We start from the raw sequence: 20,197 nt of genomic DNA on the forward strand, positions 1-20,197 counted from the left end.
GTTGACCCGGGGTTGACCCCAAATTGGGCAAATTCCAATACAACAAACCAGGACTCAAATTAATACAGTGACAAGAATAAGGGGAAAACAGACTTCATTTACCCACGCAGTTCGCGACAAAGTTCGAATTGCAAGCGGGAATGTTTTTCAGCGACAAATAAGTGAGGCAATTAAAAGCATATTATTTATGAACAAAATATTTGTAGACATTACAATTTTGAGATTTTCTGCAGCAGCTGATTTCCTGTATTTTTTCATCGAAAATAACGATTTTCAAAAATTAGAGAAATTCATACATTCATTCATTTATTCCATTTTTCCAACAAAATTTAGAAGCAATAATTACAATAAATAAAATATAACATCAGAAAATACAAATATTAAAAAAAAAAACAAATATAAAGAACATGCATCTGATACAGAAGATAATATATCAAAAATGTTGGAAAAACGTAGTGGTCCACTGAAAAGCAAAACTTGATTTGAATAAAAAAAGAGAAAAATCCAACAAGCATAACGCTGAAAATTTCATCAAAATCGAATGTAAAATTAGAAAGTTACGACATTTTAAAATTTCGCTTCATTTCACAAAACAGTTATATGCATTGGCGGCGGAAGCCAATAAATTTAGGGGGTGTCCACCTGAAATTTTGGGATGGACACATGTAAAAAATAGGACAAGCGACCCAAAAATTTTTGAGAAGCAAAAAAAAAAAAAAAAAAAAAAAAAAAAAAAGGTCATCAGCCTAAATTTTAGGGGGGGACAACACATGTGTCAAGGGGGTCCACGTGAATTTAGGGGGGGACGCAGGAAAAAAAATTGACAAGCAAAAAAAAAAAAAAAAAAAAAAGGTCCCCCCACCTAAAATTTAGGGGTGGACACGTCCCCCCGCTTCCGCCGCCTATGCATTATATGCACATCTCGGTCGCGGGTATGCAAATGAGGGATCTAATGACATCACTCACTCACTATTTCTTTTAATATTTTATTATATGAAATATTTTGATTTTCTCGTCATTGTCATGTGAAATAAAGTTTCATTCCGCCCTGAACACGTGGAATTACGTTATTTTAACATTTTGTGGCTCAGGCAAGGAGGTCCTAATTGTCAAATTCGTAAAAATTGAAATATTGTATAATTCAAACAATAAAAAACAAGTGGGTGTGAGTCACATTATCGACTTTTTCATTCGGATGTAACTGACTCGTTCATATAATTATTATGTTAAAAATAAGCGTAATTTTGAAATGTCATAACTTTCTTATAATACATCCGAGAAATTTTCAGCATTGTGCTTGTCTGATTTTTCTCTATTGATTCAAATCAACAATTTTCTGAGGTGGACTTAACCTTTAACTCCGATATTTAAACTGAAAGTTATAGTATGTTTTGAAGAGAGCAGAAAATTGACAAAAATATTGTTCGTCGAAGGATCGATTGTGATGGTAATCAATTAGGAGAGATATAAATTTTCAAAATGTTTAATTTATGACCTCATTTGAGATCAACTCCCTGGAAAGGCCTATCATGAAAAATTCCAACATTTAAATTTGTTTCCAAAAGGAGTATATGCCTACAAATGATTTCAGGGTTCGTGTAAGCCCAAGGGTCAATATTTTAAGTGTGAGAACGCGTGTGGGTAGCACATCTGGGTGACAGCATCTTCCTCATCTACCCTGACCGGGGCGCGGCCCGAGGGAGACTGCATGGGGGGCGGGCGCTTTGCTCCTGATCAGTGCAGTCCACTGATCTGTTTTACCTATACTGAGAGATCAGTGGTGCAGTCTGTGCTAAAAGTTATGGGAAGCCAAATTTGCCAAAACGATGTTCATTATTATTCGTATTGTGTTCAATTTCATACTTTATTGCTGGATGATTTGCGACTGTTTAGGCCCTAAAAAAAATCCAACCCGAATATAAAGGAAAAGAACGACCAGACATGTAAATAGGTAAATGTAAAAATTTGAGTTATTTCAGTAAAACATATAATGCGCGCGCAAAGCGCTGTAAGACCATGTCAGTCTAGACTATATCTTAGGCAATTTAAGAGTTAATGAATTATGATCTCACTAAACAATATAGCAAGCGCAAAGTGATTGATGTGAAATTATTACTTAATATATTTACTTGAAAGTGGAATAAAGAGCACCGTTAAAATTCATTCAAACGATACTCATATAAATTTCGTGCTGAAAATTGGGCGTTGTGGCGTGCGCCTGTAATCCAAGCTGTGGGGAAGTTACAAATTGATGCAGAGGTTCGAGGTTCGAGCCCTGGTAACGTCTTTCGGATGGTGACGTTAAAGGTCGGTCCCAGACGTAAATAATCATATCTGATTGATACACGTCTGACAAAACTCAAAATACATACATACATACATTCTTTGTGGGCTGGACAACAAGAGCCATAGCTGAATAAATCCATAATCGAGCTGTCGGGGCTATACAGAGCGAGAAATATTCAATTTCAATTTATTTCATTTTCAACAGAACAAAGTAAAGTAGTCGAAATGATTACAATGAACTTATACAGGCAATATAAATTAAGGCATGTGCAATAATGATATTTTTCTATAAGTAAAACAAAACAACAAAATTATCATAAACATTATAAAATAAAATTCTGAGAAAATGGAGGGATCCACTAAACAACAGGGCTTGCATTGTGTGGACCCCTTTAAATAATTATTGTAGAATTGCCAATGAAAACGGACACAATTTTGTTTATATCGAAACATTATCTTAAATGGTTCAAATTTTAGTTGAAACATCATTCTTGATTTTTTGCAAAAGTTTAGATGTGTAAATAATACTTGATCGTCGTTGCTCGGAGCTGGAATGGGGTACTTGAGTCTCTCAAAGACAAAGTGCCCCCCCGTAAAGGCACGTTTAGGCAGCTTTTTTTTTAAAAAATCTATTTTATAACCCTCTTATGTGGAAAGGGCGGAGACTTGAAATTTCATCAATTTTTTTTTAAATATATACAATTATCCTATCAACGTCTAATGAATAATGAAAAGCCCACTTCCAACTTTATCCCTATATGGGGGGGGGGAGTTCAAGAGAGTATTCCATCGGTTGCTTTTCTCCCTCGCACGGGAGTTCTCACTGTCACAAATTGTGCTCCTTGCTTGCCCCGCCCCCCCCCCCCATCTAAAGGTGTTTCGGCTTACCTGCCTGCACGCCTTAACACATTCTCTGTCACACTTTATAAACCCCGCATTCAAGTTAAAGGTCAAGTCCAGATTTGATTTGAATCGATACAGAAAAATCAAACAAATTAGTATAAATGACGCTGAAAATCTCATTAAGAAAACGGATGTAAAACAAGACAGTTATGATTGTGAAATTTCAAATTTTGCTTATTTTTCACCAAAACAGTTATGCATAATTCACTGATATGCAAATGATAGATTCGAGTCGATGATGTCCCTCACTCACTATTTCTTTTGTTTTTCATTGTGTGAATTTATCGGGGATCAACTTGACTTCACCATAATAACTGTTGAAATAATGGTGATTCCACATGTTCAGGGAGGAATAAAAGTTTGTTTCACATGGCAATGAGGAATAAATTAGATTTTTAGAAAAAAATATTTAATCAGTAGGTCTAATAAAACACAAAAGAAATTGTGAAAGGGTGACATTATCGGTCTGTTCTTTGCATACCGACAAGGATGTGCATATACATGTTTTGTAAAATCAAACGAAAATTTAAAATGTCATACATAACCTTCTTATTTTACATCCGATTTTTAAGAAATCTTCGGTTTTATGTTTGTTGGATTTTTATCTTTAGGCCTACCGAGGCGCCCCTCCCCTCAAGTATTTAAGTCAGATATAGATGGGCGTTGTGGCGCCTGTAATCTGTAATCCAAGTAGTGGGTCAGGGGAAGTTACAAATTGATGCAGAGCCACCGTAGCGTACCTACGGGCATAGGCGGCGGAAGCGGGGGGGGGGCGTCAAGTCTCCCCCCTAATTTTTTTTTTTGGATAACCTTTGTTTTTTTGTTTTTTTTTTTGCTTGTCAATTTCTTTCCTGCGTCCCCCCTAAATTCACGTGGACCCCCCTGAAAAGTATGTTGCCCCCCAAAAAAATTTAGGTTGATGACCTTTCTTTTTTTTTTTTTTTTTTTTTGCTTGTCAAAAATTTTTGGAGGTGCTTGTCCAATTTTTTACCTGTGTCCATCCCAAAATTTCAGGTGGACACCCCCTAAATTTTTCGGCTTCCGCCGCCAATGCCTACGGGGGGGCCGGGGGGTGAGGCTGCCCCCTGATGAGTCACAACCCATGCAAAGGACGTATCCCTGCCCCCCTGACGAGCTTGAAGACCTTTTTTTTTTTTTGCTTGTCAAATCAGAGGCCGGGGGGCCACTTCCATTCACGAGTGGATACCATGCGCGACCATGGGGTCTCGAAAAGCACCCTAAACACGTTATTTCCATATTCTGAAAATGTACCCCTTAACAAGTATTGGCTTGTGAAACCCTACCCTTAACAAGTATTGGAAACAAAACGATACTCCTAGCGAATATTCCCTGAAATGAACCCCTAAACAAGTACAGGAATATTTTATTGTTACTGGTCCTTCGGTCGTTGGCTTTACCTTATTTGGTTAGTATGACTTCACCTTCTACACCTCGCGCAAATCGGACTCTAAACACGAAGTGTTGGGGCAAAAAGGACATCCTTTATAAAACATTTTAATGAATTCGACCCTAAACACGTTATTTTCCTAGCGAAATAGATACCCTTTTTTCATTATTTTTGTGTTTTTGACACCCTTATCACGTTACGTACGTAACGTGCCCTATCGTGAAAAGGACATCCTTTCTACGTGTTTTTTTGGTCGCGCATGGTATCCAGTCGTCAATGTTAGTGCCCCCCCCCCGGGTGCAGAGGTTTGAGGTTCGAGCCCTGTCACGTCTTTCGGATGGTGACGTTAACGTTAGAGGTCGTCCAGACGTAAATAATCATATTCAATTGATACACGTCTGACCAAGGAGCTTCCAAGCTCCTTGGTCTGACAAAACTGAAAATACACACACAGTATTGCCGCATTATTGTAAGATGCGAAAATGCCGCCCCCCTAAATGTGTTGTTTCTGTTTGGGGCGCGGCCTGAGAAAGAGAGGGAGAGAGGAAATCCCTATTTGGGAAATCCCCTAGTGGCTGTCCGATCCGACCCATCCCTTTGTACGATCAATGAATCCGCACCAGCGCAGCGGCCCTGGCTCCGGCGGTGAGCCAGCCAGCGCGCGATAGTCCGACCGGCCGCATACCGTTTCGAAATGTAAGGTCGGTCGGAATGACTGTTATTACTTTGAAGACACGGGTGATCATCAAAGCCTTATTTTCACTGTTCACTGTCTACCTGATATACAGAATAATCTACGAATTCTGCATTTGGGGACGTTTTGGCAGTGACTTTCTTTCAAATATTGTGATTTCCTCCCATGAAATCAAAAAGGATCGGTTCGAATTCTTGAGCAACAGCAAAGGCGCAGACTGGCCACAACACGTGAAATCTATTGTAAGTGAATTTCATAGTGGGTATGTGCCTAGGTTATAGTACGGGACAAGTAACTGTTACATTTCCCTTCACCCTTATTCAGCTGCTCAACTTGCCTCAAGCCTCAAGGGGCCCGTTGCATAAAACTTTTTACCTGAATAAACTCAGGTTGTTTTTACCGGAGTTTTTGCCCTGTGTTAAAGTCAATGGCAGAAATCAGACTAACCTAAGCTTAGTTTTCAGTTTTTACAACAGGCCCAAGGTCGTATTCCCTCACAATCTGAATTGAATCAGCAAAATGTTGCTTGATGATGACACATCCATGCTAAATTTAGAAAGAGTTGTGCACGTTGGATTAATAGGCACCCCAAAACCTTCAGCATTTTCTCTATCAAAGGCACTACAATGAAGTGTGTGTGAGGAAATGACTCGTTAAGTTATTGCTGTATTGCCTATTGGAGCTGTTTTGTTACAATTTAAATGTTTCCATCATTAAAGGGGAATCCAGCCTTGGCCATAAAATGTTGTGTTGGGAAGGAGAAAAATAAATTAAACAGAATGGTGAAAGTTTGAAAGAAATTGGACAAGCAATAAGAAAGTTATAGCTGCTTTAAAATTGAGATCACTAATACTATGTAGATTTCAAATTGGCAACTGGGTAAGTAAATTATGACAAGGGGCAAGGACAACTTTCCCATAGGCCATGTACTTTATTATCAGGGATTTGTGGTTTTCTCCTAAATTTATGGTTTTCTCCTAAGTACCCATTCCCCTGGGGCAGTAATCTAAATATAACCCATGTAGTATATTGTTTTATGTCCTCATGAAAGAAAATATAATTTGAAATAAAACTTTTGGAGAAAATGACATTTTAGCCATAATATGTATTGGAGTACATGGAAGAGTAGTCCTTGCCTTACATCACTATGACATCCCATATGCGGCCAATTTGAAATCTCCATGGGTATTACCAATATTTACAACTTTTCAAAATTCATATCTTTCTTGTTGTTTGTCCAATATTGTTCAAACTTTCAGCTATCAACGTGTCTTATTTTTCTTTTCCTAATAAAAACAAGTTTTTATTTGGGTTGGATTCCCCTTTAAGCTGCAATTCAATTGAGAAGGGGATTGAAGTTATTCAAGTAGATGAGTGTTCACTAATAAGCAATAATCCTTGTTATTGGTGTATTTTATTATATCCTTAATTCAAATACTATCATGACAGTTTATCAACAACTACAAGGCTGCATCGCATTAATGTCGCAAGCTCAGAGGCCTTCGTATAAAAATAAAAACAATTTAATGATTTTAATACCGGGGGAAGGAGACCCAGGGGGGGGGCACTTACATTGATGAGTGGATACCATGCACGACTAAAAACACACGTAAAATGTCTTTTTCAAGATAGGGCACGTTACATACGTAACATGAAAAGGGTGTCAAAAACACAAAAATAATGAAAAAAGGGTATCTATTTGACTATTTTGCTAGGAAAGCTACATGTTTAGGGTCAAATTTGCGGGGATGATAAAACATAATTAAAATGATAAAGGATGTCCTTTTCCCCCCAACACTATGTGTTTAGAGTCCAATTTGCATGAGGTGTAGAAGGTGGGGCCGTATACTAAACCAAAGGGTATGTAAGGGTAAAACCAATGACCGACGGACCCGTGAAATAAAATATCGCTGTACTTGTTTAGGGGTTCATTTCAGGGAATACTTGCCAAGAGTATCGTTTTATTTCCAATACTTGTTAAGGGGTGCATTTTCAGAATATGGAAATTACGTGTTTAGGGTCCTTTTCAAGACCCGCATGGTCGGGCATGGTATACACTCATCAATGGAAGTGGCCCCCCGGGAAGGGGAGGCAAGTTGAAACACCGTGTTCGTCCACAATTCTTGTTAAAACCTGGTTTTCATGATGATATAGACGTGACTTGTGTCTTTTTTTTTAAACTTCAGGCACATATCCAGCATCAGATCCTACAAAGTATTTCATGGGCCCAATGTCTGGGGACAATTGTGACTATATCATGCTTGTTCATGGGCCCATACATTTCTTTGTCATTGCTGATGATGGATACGCTAGTGTTCTTATTGTGCCATTTTATTTATAAGTTTTGTCATTCTGGTGATTGAAATTTAGCTTAGGATGGATATTTTGTCATTTTCTTAAAGGGGAAGTTCACCCTGACAGAAAGTTTGTTGTTAAAATAGCATAAAAATAATAAAATATATTGCCGAAGGTTTGAGAAAAATTCATCAAAGAATTAAAAAGTTATTAGAATTTCATTTATTTGATTTGTGACGTCATATGCGAGCAGTATTCCTACATAACGAATGGTAAAAAATTAATTAGATCTCATTTTCTCAGAAAATTGAAAATGGTTTTTACTGTACGTTTTGTTTATCAATGTACAAGTCATTTCACACCTGATTATGAATAGAAAACAAAATGAAGTCATCAGGAACCATACAAAATTTGAAATTCATGCATTTTATATTACGTGACATATGGGGCAGCTGCTCGTTTATGACGTCACAAATCCAAAACTTTGAATTCTAATAACTTTCTTAATCTTTAACGGATTTTCCCCAAACCTTCGGCAATATTTTTTATTATTTTTTCTGCTATTTTTACCACAAACTTTTCTTCAGGGTGAACTTTCCCTTTAAGATCTTGTTTATTTCTTTGACTAGGGTTTTCTTCTCCAACTGTTTTCTGTTCAGTCTTGACTTGAGTTCATTTGTATTTATTTCCAGCACTGCCCTTGTAGCCTGATCTTGGGTTATATGGCCTGTATTCTGAAGTGGGGTTTAATTTAAACTCAGGTTTAAAGTTGTGGTTTAAGTATGGATAGCCAATTGTTAAATAAATCACTGACAGAAAAGATATCATAATTCAGGTTATTTGGCTCTCAAATCATCCCAAATCATTTATAATTGTCTAGGAAGTATTAATAGATAATTGTCTTCACCATCGATGAATCAGGAAAGAGCACAGTAAACATAAGAAACATACAACTTAATAAAAATTTTGACACTTTTGGCTTCCCATAATTTTAGCACAGAGTTAGACCATGGTATAAGTTAAACCTGACTTTAGAATACGGGCCTATGAGTTTAATGATATTCAGTTGCCGTTCATTCATGATTCATTCCACTCTGGATTCCTTTTCTCTCATTCTCTTTGGTCATCTTCATTCCTTTCCTTGTCAGGTGTTCCACTTATTCACCTCACCTGACTCCTTAATTTTCTATTCCCATGATATCATATAATCACCCAAGCTTGTTTAGTGCCTTCACTTTCTTATTCGTGCAGCATCATGGCCCAGTGGATTAGTCTCCAGACTTTGAAACAGAGGGTTATGGGTTCAAATCCCATCCATGGCGTAATTTCCTTCAGTACTTTGCCCTTCAAGAATGTTTAATCTTTAATTGTTACATCACTGTTTTAACTGTTTTGTATGTTTCCTTACTCTTAATAGTATGACGGGAATTCCCCTGCTATCAATCCTCACCCATACAAGTTCATCATCAACGAACCAAACAAGTGTCGGAATGAAGACGATGGTATTAAGGAGGTGTTCCTGCTCGTGCTCGTCACATCCATCCACAAGAATGCTGCGCTCCGTAGAACAGATAGAGAGACGTGGGCCAGTCAGAGTGAGATCGAAGGGAAAGGCATCATCACCTTGTTTCTTCTTGCCAACCCTTCCAAAGGCGGAACACACAACCAAGTCTCCGTGGAAAAGGAGAGTGCACTCCACCACGACATCGTCATGGGGGATTTCCAAGACTCGTACAAGAACCTTACGTTGAAGACCATCATGGGTATGAAGTGGGTCTCGCAGTTCTGCCCGCACGCGAGGTACGTGCTGAAAACGGACGATGACATGATCGTCATGTATGAAAATCTGGTGAGGTACCTCTCTTCTCCTGCGGTCCCACCCAAAAACTTTGTGAGCTGCATCGTCGTACGTGCCGAACCTGTAAGAAATAAAATAAGCAAGTGGTATGTTCCGGAAAACATATATCCACAAGCATGGTATCCTCCCTTCTGCTCTGGGTCAGGTTACGTCATGTCGGGTGATGTCGCGAGTAATGTGTATGAAGTATCTACTCATACTCCATATTTGTATCTAGAGGATGTGTTCATGGGATTCTGCTTATTCCAGCTCGGAGTATATCCAATGGCCAGCTCACAGTTTCACAACAATCGAGTTGACTACTCTACCTGCGTGTACAAAAGACTCTTTACGACCCACTACAGTAAGGCTACGATAGCGGTTAGAGAAAATCTGTGGAGGCAAGTGATGAAAGATAAACAATCTCCCTGTTACCTCTATTTCCTATAGTTTATAGTACCCACTGTTCAAGTATTTTAGAACTATTTTTACAAACAAATATTTGAATGGGAATTTTTATGAAACACTTAGTCTCTCTAACATAACTCAAGAATTCATAGCTTTTTTTGTCAAAGCGTCTTGATGTAGTGATTCAGAATCTCACCCTGTAATCAGACGGTTGTGTGTTCGAATCTCATTTTGGCCTAGCGTCCTTTGGCAAGGCGTCAATGCACACTTTTCCACTCTCCACCCAAGTGGTAGCGGTACCCATGTGAAAGTTTTTGTAGTATGCCAGGCAATTGAGTCTTGGAATTCTATTTTGAAAGCTCCCCAGGGAGTGGAGAAAGTTCATACAGTATTTGAGTGCATGCAAGGATCCAATGACCAAGGTAATAAAAATTACAATGTAAAGCACTTAGAAACATCAAATATTAAGTGCTATATAAATGTAACGATCGTATAATAAATGTCATGATTGATTACCTTGACCGTCAATCGTATGATTAGTCACTATGCTTAGTGGTACGGGTCAAGTTGGTGTTTCATAAAACTTTTGGTAAGTTATAAATGACTGGTTGGTGATCTTTTCTTGAGGTAAATTATGTGCACCAAATTGGTGTGGATTTAGCTCTTTAAGAAAAAAAATCACTAGTCATTCGTAAAGTTGCTCGTAACTTAAAAGCAACTTTGTGAAACACTCACCTGGATTAGTTACTTTTCAAGTCTTTCAAAGAGTATGCTCGATCTTGACTGGTCATTGCCATTTTGTGATCAATCACAGAACTTGAGGCACCTCTGTGAAAGTCCAAACTGCAATTCAGGAAGGATCCCGCAAGGCATCTTTTCCTGTGTATTCCTCTCATTCCATCACACACGAAGCAATGGGGAATGCAGCAAAGCCTTTATGAAATGTGAAATTTGAATTTTAAAGAAAAAATATCTTTGGTAAAAGGGGACTGCAAAATATTAGAAAAGATTAGCTGCAAAATGGGTGTATAATTACTCTATATAGATGAATGCATGTTAACATCAGTAACATGTACTATCCAAGGGCTACGATATACTGACAACTATTTTAATTAGAGTACATTTGGGCACAATGAATAATAATAATAGAAATAAAAAAAGAAAGACAAAAACAAACATATTTACATGTACATAGACATCTTTATATGCACACGAAATGAAACTATTATAATAGAGAATCTTTAGTCATTTTCATTAAATTCTTGCATGATATTCTTCATTGATTTTTGAAAGGAATTAACAAAATGTGATTGACATTTTCTCTTGATCTGCATGCACTCTTTGAAATAATAGACTTTTATTGTCCTTGTGAATTCCAGCTCTAAGACATGGCTTGCTTACGATCACAAATATTTGTATCAGGGGCAGATCCATGTTTTTCCAAAAGAAGGGGGGTGACATATTTTCCCTAGAAAAAATTGAACAAGCATCGCTTTCTAAAGGGGGGCACACTTGTGTTAGATATTGAGAATGATCCAATATGTGTGGATTGTAATCAATAAATTTTTACATTACAAATTTTGATTATGCCTCTCAAGGGGGGGGGGGTGTACAGGCCAGATGTGCCCTCCCCCCCTTGGGATCCTCCAGTGATTTGTATGATGAGTTGATATGACTCCTTTTTGTACAAATTCAGGAGATCCTTGATACTAGTATAAAGCAATGGCATAGATTCTAGAGGCATTCTTACAGTGGTTGTATGAATGACATTTTTATTCGCAAGATCATTTTAGGATCTTGAGGAATGAGGTGGGGTTTTTTTTGTTTGACAACTGTGGACTCTTGAGTTCTAATCCATGGTTTCAAAATGTTGTTGTCTGTGTTTTTTTTTTTCACTCTTTCTCTTATAAGTCCTGAAATAGACCTGTGCCTGTGAATTTTAAATTCCAAGATATACATGTAGGATTTATACTTTTGTTGACTTTGAAAGATATGATTAAGCTTGAGTGCCAGAGTGTCAGATCTCTATGTATTCCAATTGTACTACTACAGGTATGAGCATTCTTTACTACCAATTCTATTGTGAAAATTCGACTTGAAGTGCACCTAATCACTTTTATAAGAACATTGTAGTTTGTCCTTGTGATTGAAAGTTTAGCAAGGGCAGGGGCGTAGATAGCGGGGGGGGGGGATGGGGGGATGCATCCCCCAGAATTTTAGGTGGGGGGATGGTGTGTACAATCATCCCCCCAGGTTTCTGTGGGGGAAGAAGCAAAACTATACAGTAATAAAGCAATGAATGCTAGTTAAAATCAATCAATAATAATAGCAGTAATAATCATAACGTACAGCAATGACAAACATGATCAAAATTGGACTTTTATTCAGAGTCAATCATCTTATATGCATTTACAACTTGCAAGTTTTAAGTAATAACTGTCTTGCGTCGTCATATACATTTAAGGATCGTTATTCAGAGTTTCACCAAGTACATTTCCTTATAATAATTATGTATTTGCAAAGGAGATAAGTTCAAAATATTTCATTACAGATTTAAGAAAGTGTCGCTTAATCACTCCCTTTCAGAGCAATTGCTTTCATAACACATTAACACTGTTCAAACGAATTAATAAGAAATTACCTATACACATACACTGACCCTTTCCCTGCTGGCCATGTCCTCAACCCCTACTTTGCAAAGGAAAGGTGAAAATTTTCAGTCTCTAAGGAGCGAATTAGTAAATGAATGATTTTGGAATGAAAGTGCAAATTTTGGATGGCCTCAGTGATATCCGAGGTTTTTTTCACTCAATATTCACTCTTTCATATATTCACTCCTTAAAGAGTGAACTATTTCACTAATTTTTCAGAGTACTTTGCGCTTTTCAAAGAAGGTAGAATCATCCAATATATAGACATGCCTTAATTCACGAAGGCAGATTGAATCAATCCATGGATAAGATTAATTTATGGTCTAATTTAGCGTTCATACTTTTGTACTTAATACATGTACTGATTATTGAATCGTTCAAGAGAATAGGAACTTAGCAAGTATGTTCCTTTCGAGCGTGTTACCTGATACTGCCATATGAAGCATTAGTATGCCTGTTTTTCCTTCATGTTGGGCATTATAATCCTTTACTGTTAAGGACTGTTTTGCATAACTATATTGGGTGAAAATAAACGTCTTCCAGTTTCAAGAAGAAGTAAGTCGAGGCGCAATGTATTTTGGAATTATACTTATACCAGTGATTTCTGTACGTGCGCAGTCTTCTAGGTTTGAAGGTTATAAACTGTTACATTTCCTTACCTATGTTTTTATCATAATCATCATAACAAGGTACATAATAAGAAATGAATCGAAATTATAACAAGTTACTATCTATACAGTTTACTTCCGACAACCCGGTGAGGTTTATTTCATTTCCATACTTAATTCAATCAAGCCTTTGTAATCATGGTAATTTTAAACAGAGTGTGCTTATCATTTTAGTGTCCGCATATCTGCACGTGGATAAGAAATATAATGTTGAGCTTTTTTTATTTTACCCCTATTACTATAATTGTAATTGATATTTTTTTAGTTATTTGGCTGTTTGTTTATTCCTTTAGTTGTTGATTCATTCGTTTGATCATTAACAATACCGCTACTTTTAAAAGAGTATACTACTATACTAGTAAAATAAGGAATACTAGTTATTCTAGATCATGTTTAGCAGGACTGTCATGACCAAGATGATAACTAGACATCCGACAAATGACATTTCTCTTATGATCATCTTTACTCATTGTCATTAATCAAACAAAAGATTACTGCCATGAAAAATGTGCAAGGAAGTTTGTTTATTACTGGATGCCCTGTTTATTGCTGAAAGCAAAGTGATTAAAAGACACACGAGATAATCCATGAGGCAGATCGTGTTATTTTGTTATCTTTAACTCGTCTGCTTTGGCCCATGATATTTTGTTTTTATCGAGTACGTTATCTCCTTCATTCTTTATATTTATATATTAATTATATATATATATATATATATATATATATATAGATATATATATATATATATATATATATATATATATGTATGTATATATAAATATATATAATATATATATATATATATAATATATATATATATATATATATATATATATAAAGTATGACCCAGCTAGGGATCATCCCCCAGGTCTAAGGACCTGTCTACGCCACTGAGCAAGGGAAGCAACATCACTTCCCATCATAAAAAGAAGACATGATTAAAATAATGTGATGCCTTTGTGAATAATTTTAATCCAGTAGCCTTTTTCATTACTGTTTTTCTTCTTTACGTTTTCAGTAGTAAACCTGACTTGTATAGTGGACTTCTATTTGGGCCAATAAGAGTGATCCAAACGAAATCTTCTCTCCAGGTTAAAGGTCATATTGTCCATACCTGAGCAAAATTTACTGTGAGATATTTTGTAATGTTTCAATGATTTAATAGACCAACTTCTTTGACTAGCCAATACAATTGCAGGAATAAACTGAAATTTTCAAAATCATATGAATATAGCCGTTTCCAAAGTTTCAGACAATATATATGACTTCAATATATTCAATCATGTATTTTGAATCGTAACACAATATCATTCACATGGGAATCAAATTGATAGTGATAAACAATGTTATACAAAATATGAAGCAATTGGTTCTTTTAAGGGTGGTTTCCAGTTTCTTCATGGGAGAATTTTACCCATGATCTTTGGATTTTCTTAAAATGATTTCTTAACGCTTGCTGAATTCAGCGTTCCTGAGTGTATTCTAAGCCATCCATAATTGTGTATGTGAATCTAAGAACTACCCATCTCTTGGCAAAATTTAGATAAAGATAATATTACACACAAATCCTTTTATTCATCTTGATATACTCGAAATGAACTACCATGGACTTGGGTCTTCCTGACACGGAATGTCACATTACCTGTAAAAAAAGAAATGGGAAGAGAGTAAAGAGATGATAAAAAGGGAAAAAAAGCCTAAAAGAATTGGAAGGCGTTTCCAGAATCAGTTATGTTCTTCTCTCATGAACCTCTTAAGAGCAACAACATAGAGAATGTGAGAGAGATAAGATTAAGAGAAAGGGAGAGAGAGACGAGTTTATTGGCTGTGTAATTCAATTTTTCTTTTCAAATGACCTCGCCCTTTGCATTCGATGTAGGGCATTTGACCACTTTAGGCCTACACTGGACTTGACACGTACCGATTACAAATCGATATGTGAATAATATAATATTCCATTGTAGGATGGTTTTTAAACAAAAAGTAGATCGGAATTCGATAAATCAACATAATTTGTTTTTTAAAAAGAACCTAAACATGCCTATAACATAATGTAGATTTTACACTTGAGCAATTATTCCTCGAAACTGGTCTGAGGAACTGAGGATACGAGTCTAATAACAATTTGTATAGGCACACTTTCATGTCAGTTCAATTGGAAATTAATCACATGAAATGTGAACGAGTGTTTGTTATGTTTTGTTACGAAAACTGAATAATCATTCACCCTGTACTTCCTTTCCGCTTCTTGACCCGAGATACAAACTTAAATTCAAAATCGATCGTTCCCCTTGGTTATGTGTTGATTCAAAGAAGTAGTTTGACCAAGCAAACGCCAAGAGTTTACAAAAAAAAGCTAAATTGAATGATAGTGCAAGTGTGTGATTCAATTTCCTATAAGGTAACCTTATTATATCGGCTGACCCTTTTTTAACTTGGCAAGCCAAGTTTTGTTTCATTAATCATTTTGTTCTGTGAACGATAACAGATCGATGAGTGAGATGCCGGGGTGAGATGAGGACATTTTGATTTTAGATGGAAGAAGAGGTGCTGGAACAATCACGTGACAGGATGGGCGGGATGTTCTTTAAATAAGATGCATTTTGAACAATAAAAAACTAACTTGGATTGAAAATAAATTAATAAACCAAATATCACCATGTGCAATCATTTATATTTAAGAAAACGTACAACTCCGATTGGCTAATGATTTCAATGAATTGGATTTAAATTGTCTTATACGGTATCTCTATCTTATTTTGTTTTACTGTCTTGCGCCTCCAAACTTTTAACGTTCTTATACATAAAAAAAAAACATAACAGCATCTTTCTCGACCAAGACCCAAACAATCAAATTCTTTTCGCCTCTCATAGGCCACTCATGCTTCTTTCCCCTTCATTCCCATCTCCCTCGAGCACCCACACATTCACCCACACCCACGCTCCTCACGTGAAGCATTCGTACTCACCCACACCAAAATACAGTCCAGTCCCCTCTATGTCTGATTAAACATAACCTGCCGATCATACCCACATAATCGCACGCTCACAAGCGCACTCAAATTACCTTGCCCACTCCCCCCCCATCGCACGAGCGTTATCCTTTCCCCCTCCTCTCACCCCTTACGGGCCCCCTTTCCTCTCTCTCCCTCTCTCTCTCTCCACCTCTTTCACACACACGCATTCCCTCCCTTTCTTGACTTGACATCGTACTTTCTCTATTCACTATAATTAGATACTAAGTGCAACGTTATAACATTTCTACCCTTTTCTTCTCTCAAACGTATGCACAACACCCCCCCTTACTCTCTCTCTTCTCGCCCTTTCATCCATACACAAAACCTTCTCAACCGTCGATCTTCTTTTGAGCATGCGCTATTTTCTTAAAAGAAATACTATACTTATTCCTACGATCGTATTGGTTAGTGTTATAATGTTCCATCACCGAGAAGTAAAAAAAAACCTTTTCCAGAACAACTTCCATCTCATATAACACCAGTTGTATGCCCACCTGTCAGCAAAGCAAAGGGAACGACTTTTTTTCTGCTGGCCGGAGCAATTGGCTGTCGATAAATCTTTCATTAACAAGTGATCGGTAAGTCTTAACCAAAATTCAGATTTTATATAACGATTTCTCAACACGAACTTGTACTCGACGCTATACATTGATTCAAGGTGACATAGAAATGACCATAATCGTGGTTTAATTGTTCCCGTCAAACATGTTTAATTCAAGGTAAAGATTCTGTCTCGTTAGGTTTTTATTCTTCCAGAAAGTAATGTTATACTAACTTTAAAAAAACGTAGTTGCCCTCAGACCTATATAATATTTATTGTTCTTATGTTATACACTTTGGGTAACGCTCGAAACATCTTTCACAGGCGCAAATCTGTACCTTTCTGGTCCGTAAGGTACAAATTTTCACCTGTTAAAGTGCTTTAAAACCAAGACGATGCAGTGCTTACAGTAATGCACTCTGGATCACTGGGATCTAAAATAAATCCAGATTGAGTGTGGTTTGTGATTAGTTTAAATTAAAATTTATCTTTGGTCCTAAAGATTTATATATTATTTAAATCTCAAAGGATTTCAATTCAAATCTTCAAGAATTTGAATTTTAATCTTAACGATTTAAATTTAAATTTCAGGGTTAAAATGTCGAATCCATATAATATAGAGTGTAGATTTGGGTTGCACAGGTAAGAAGTGCAATTATGAACTCTGATAAGTGTTACTTTGTTATTAACTAGCTTTTTAAGTAACAAATTTACTCAATTAAAAGCGTAATTTATTCAGATAATCAGCACTGTATAAACTAAAACATTGACTTTCCAATTGATGTTTGATTAACGTATGAAAGTTCTTTTACATCTTATTAAGATAACGATGATTGCACACTGTAAAAACTGCGGTGTTAAAACTGACACCAATCGGTGTTAATAGAGGACCACACCCTGAGGTGTTAAAATTACACCCTAGAGATTAAACATAACACCAAAGAGTGTACATGTAACAACAAAATGTGTTGTAATAACACCTTTAGGTGTAATACTAACACCTTCAATTTAACCACGGTGTAAAATAACTAGTGTGGTCCTCTATGTACACCAGTTAACAACACAGTTTTTGCTGTGCACCTGTGTTGGGTCTATAGGAGACGATGTAGATCTTGAATAATCCGCCAATGCATTAACTATTGAAGAGAAGGGACCTCTCCCCACCGCTTTTTTGAAAAGTTGATTTCAAGAAAATGCGTCTTTCTTTCATGTTCAGTGACGATAAGATAAAGCCCTTAATAATTAATATTTTTCACCAATCGATATTTTTTTAACTTTCTTTGATGGCAATGTTAACTTTAAGAGGTACTGCATGAACTTCATTTTTTCTTATTTTTGACATTTTTCCCATGCATGCACCTGATAAAGTTTTGTGAAAAATAATGCGAAACAATCAAACAGATTATACTGATTTTTATTTAAAAAAAATGAGAAGGAAATTAGACGCAGAGTTTAATTCTATAGTGTTTAAATCATTTTGAATGCACACTGAACTAAAAGTTTAGAACCAAATCATTTTTTTAATTTGACCATTCCTGGATTCGATGCGACGTGAAAATCTTTTCAAAATTAATGAATCTTTGTTCATTTTTCTTCAAATGTTCATCACATTCACTTCACAATATTCATTTCACATGTTTGCACTTAACAGTCTTGTATGACTTGTTCTTTCTTCTACACATCCTCTCCAATCACTCTATTTAATGGCTATTGGCAATTCAATGTATGTTTTGCAAGTCTCTAACAATAAAAGAAACAAACGGGAACAGCATTTGAATTAATACAACAATTTAATAGGAAAAACAAATCAAATAAATATATCATACAAATCTATTTCAATTGTAAGGATTAGTTCGTCCTGCTAATACAAGGATAAATTAATCTTCGTTTTAAAGCTACAAGAGGATAATAATTGTCTTTTCATCAAGTATCGCATTCCGAAGACGCCCTTCATTTCAGCTTCAACAAAGCTTAAAAGGGACACTACACAGCAACTGAAATATTTGCTTGTTGAGACAGGAATCAGGAGGCAAGAAATTTGGAGAAAAAAATCATTGCCGTAGATTTACTTATTATTTTATTGGGAAAAGGTCTTTCGCAGGTCATAATAAAATCGTGCAAAATTTAACAGAATTCACGAAACAGCCCAGGCCTAGCTGTCCGCAATTACCCCATATCTGTATTGACCCCGCTCTCCCTTACAACTAAATCATCTAAAATGGCATCACGCAATTCTCAATTCCAGTAGTACTTACCATAACCTATCTAATTATTGGTCATTATTTTATTAGAAAAAACTGGGTCCGACATGAGGGTTTCATCAACTATATGAATAAATTTCAAAATCAATTTAATTAGTTGATGATGCTTATACTCGATTATTTTTTTTAGCAAGGTTGTCATGTTTGTATTTACTTTTTCCCAGACGATTTTAAAACTATATTCGTATAAGCATCTCAGCAATCTATTTCAAGGTTATGGAATTTGCGGAATGCTAGAACCCTTTCGTGTAGCTTTTGACAACATTTTCTGATTATAAGGAATTAAATATTTTTATACTCAAAATAATCTACGGAAATGACGAAAGTATACATATTTATCCCGGGGTCACTTACATTGACGACTGGATACCATGCGCGACAAAAAAACACGTAAAAAGGATGTCTTTTTCACGATATAGGGCACGTTACGTACGTAACGTGATAAGAGTGTCAAAAACACAAAAAAATAATAAAAAAAGGGTATCTATTTCGCTAGGAAAAGGGTCGAGTTTGCGGGGATGATAAAACAAACTTAAAATGTTTTATAAAGTATGTCCTTTTTGCCCCAACACTTCGTGTTTAGAGTCCAATTTGCGCGAGGTGTAGAAGCTGCATGGGGTCGTACTATAAACCAAATAAGGTAAAGCCGTCGACCGAAGGACCCGTAACAATAAAATATTCCTGTACTTGTTTAGGGGTTCATTTTAGGGAATATTTGCCAAGAGTATCGTTCTGTTTCCAATACTTGGTAAGGGTAGGGTTTCACATGCCAATAATTGTTAAGGGGTGCATTTTCAGAATATAGAAATTACGTGTTTAGGGTGCTTTTCGAGACCCCATGGTCGCGCATGGTATCCACTCGTGAATGGAAGTGCCCCCCATCCCGGGATATTTATTACGTGATTGGGTGTCGGATTTGTAGCTGGACAAAGTGGGGATAATCAAAACACGGGGTGGAAACTCACAGCCGCTTTACAATAATTGAGTGACGTTTGGAAATATAACATGTGCTTATCTTCTTTCGAATTTCGGAAAACAGCTCATTTCGTGATTATATAAAAAAAATCTAAAAATCCAATGCAAAAAAGTCTGAATATCTTATTTGACGAAAAACTTGATTTTATTCAAATTCCATATTTTCACAAAAGTACGAAGAAAGATTGCGCTATGCCGCAACTCTTTCCTTTACAACAACAAAATGCCGCCTTTCCGATTAAAGTGCAGTCTC

The 20,197-nt window shown here is 36.4% G+C and overlaps 1 protein-coding gene across 1 annotated transcript; it reads left to right on the forward strand.

Annotated features, from left to right (window-relative positions):
* Positions 1 to 5,007: 5,007 nt before the first annotated feature.
* LOC121417604 (beta-1,3-galactosyltransferase 1-like) lies at positions 5,008 to 10,127 on the forward strand. The gene is made up of 2 exons (XM_041611344.1): positions 5,008 to 5,533; positions 9,004 to 10,127. Exons 1-2 carry the CDS (start codon positions 5,309 to 5,311, stop codon positions 9,871 to 9,873), a joined length of 1,095 nt encoding a protein of 364 aa, XP_041467278.1. The 5' UTR covers positions 5,008 to 5,308; the 3' UTR covers positions 9,874 to 10,127.
* Positions 10,128 to 20,197: the final 10,070 nt, after the last annotated feature.

The sequence above is a fragment of the Lytechinus variegatus genome, chromosome 1 (genome assembly GCF_018143015.1).
Source record: "Lytechinus variegatus isolate NC3 chromosome 1, Lvar_3.0, whole genome shotgun sequence".
NCBI classification, from domain to species: domain Eukaryota; kingdom Metazoa; phylum Echinodermata; class Echinoidea; order Temnopleuroida; family Toxopneustidae; genus Lytechinus; species Lytechinus variegatus.

What these genes read in the sequence shown, in the direction of transcription:
- LOC121417604 (XM_041611344.1), top strand. Translation starts at nt 5,309, where the DNA reads ATGACTGTTATTACTTTGAAGACACGGGTGATCATCAAAGCCTTATTT. An exon ending in CACAACACGTGAAATCTATT is followed by an intron (nt 5,534 to 9,003) that starts GTAAGTGAATTT and finishes TACTCTTAATAG; the next exon opens with TATGACGGGAATTCCCCTGC.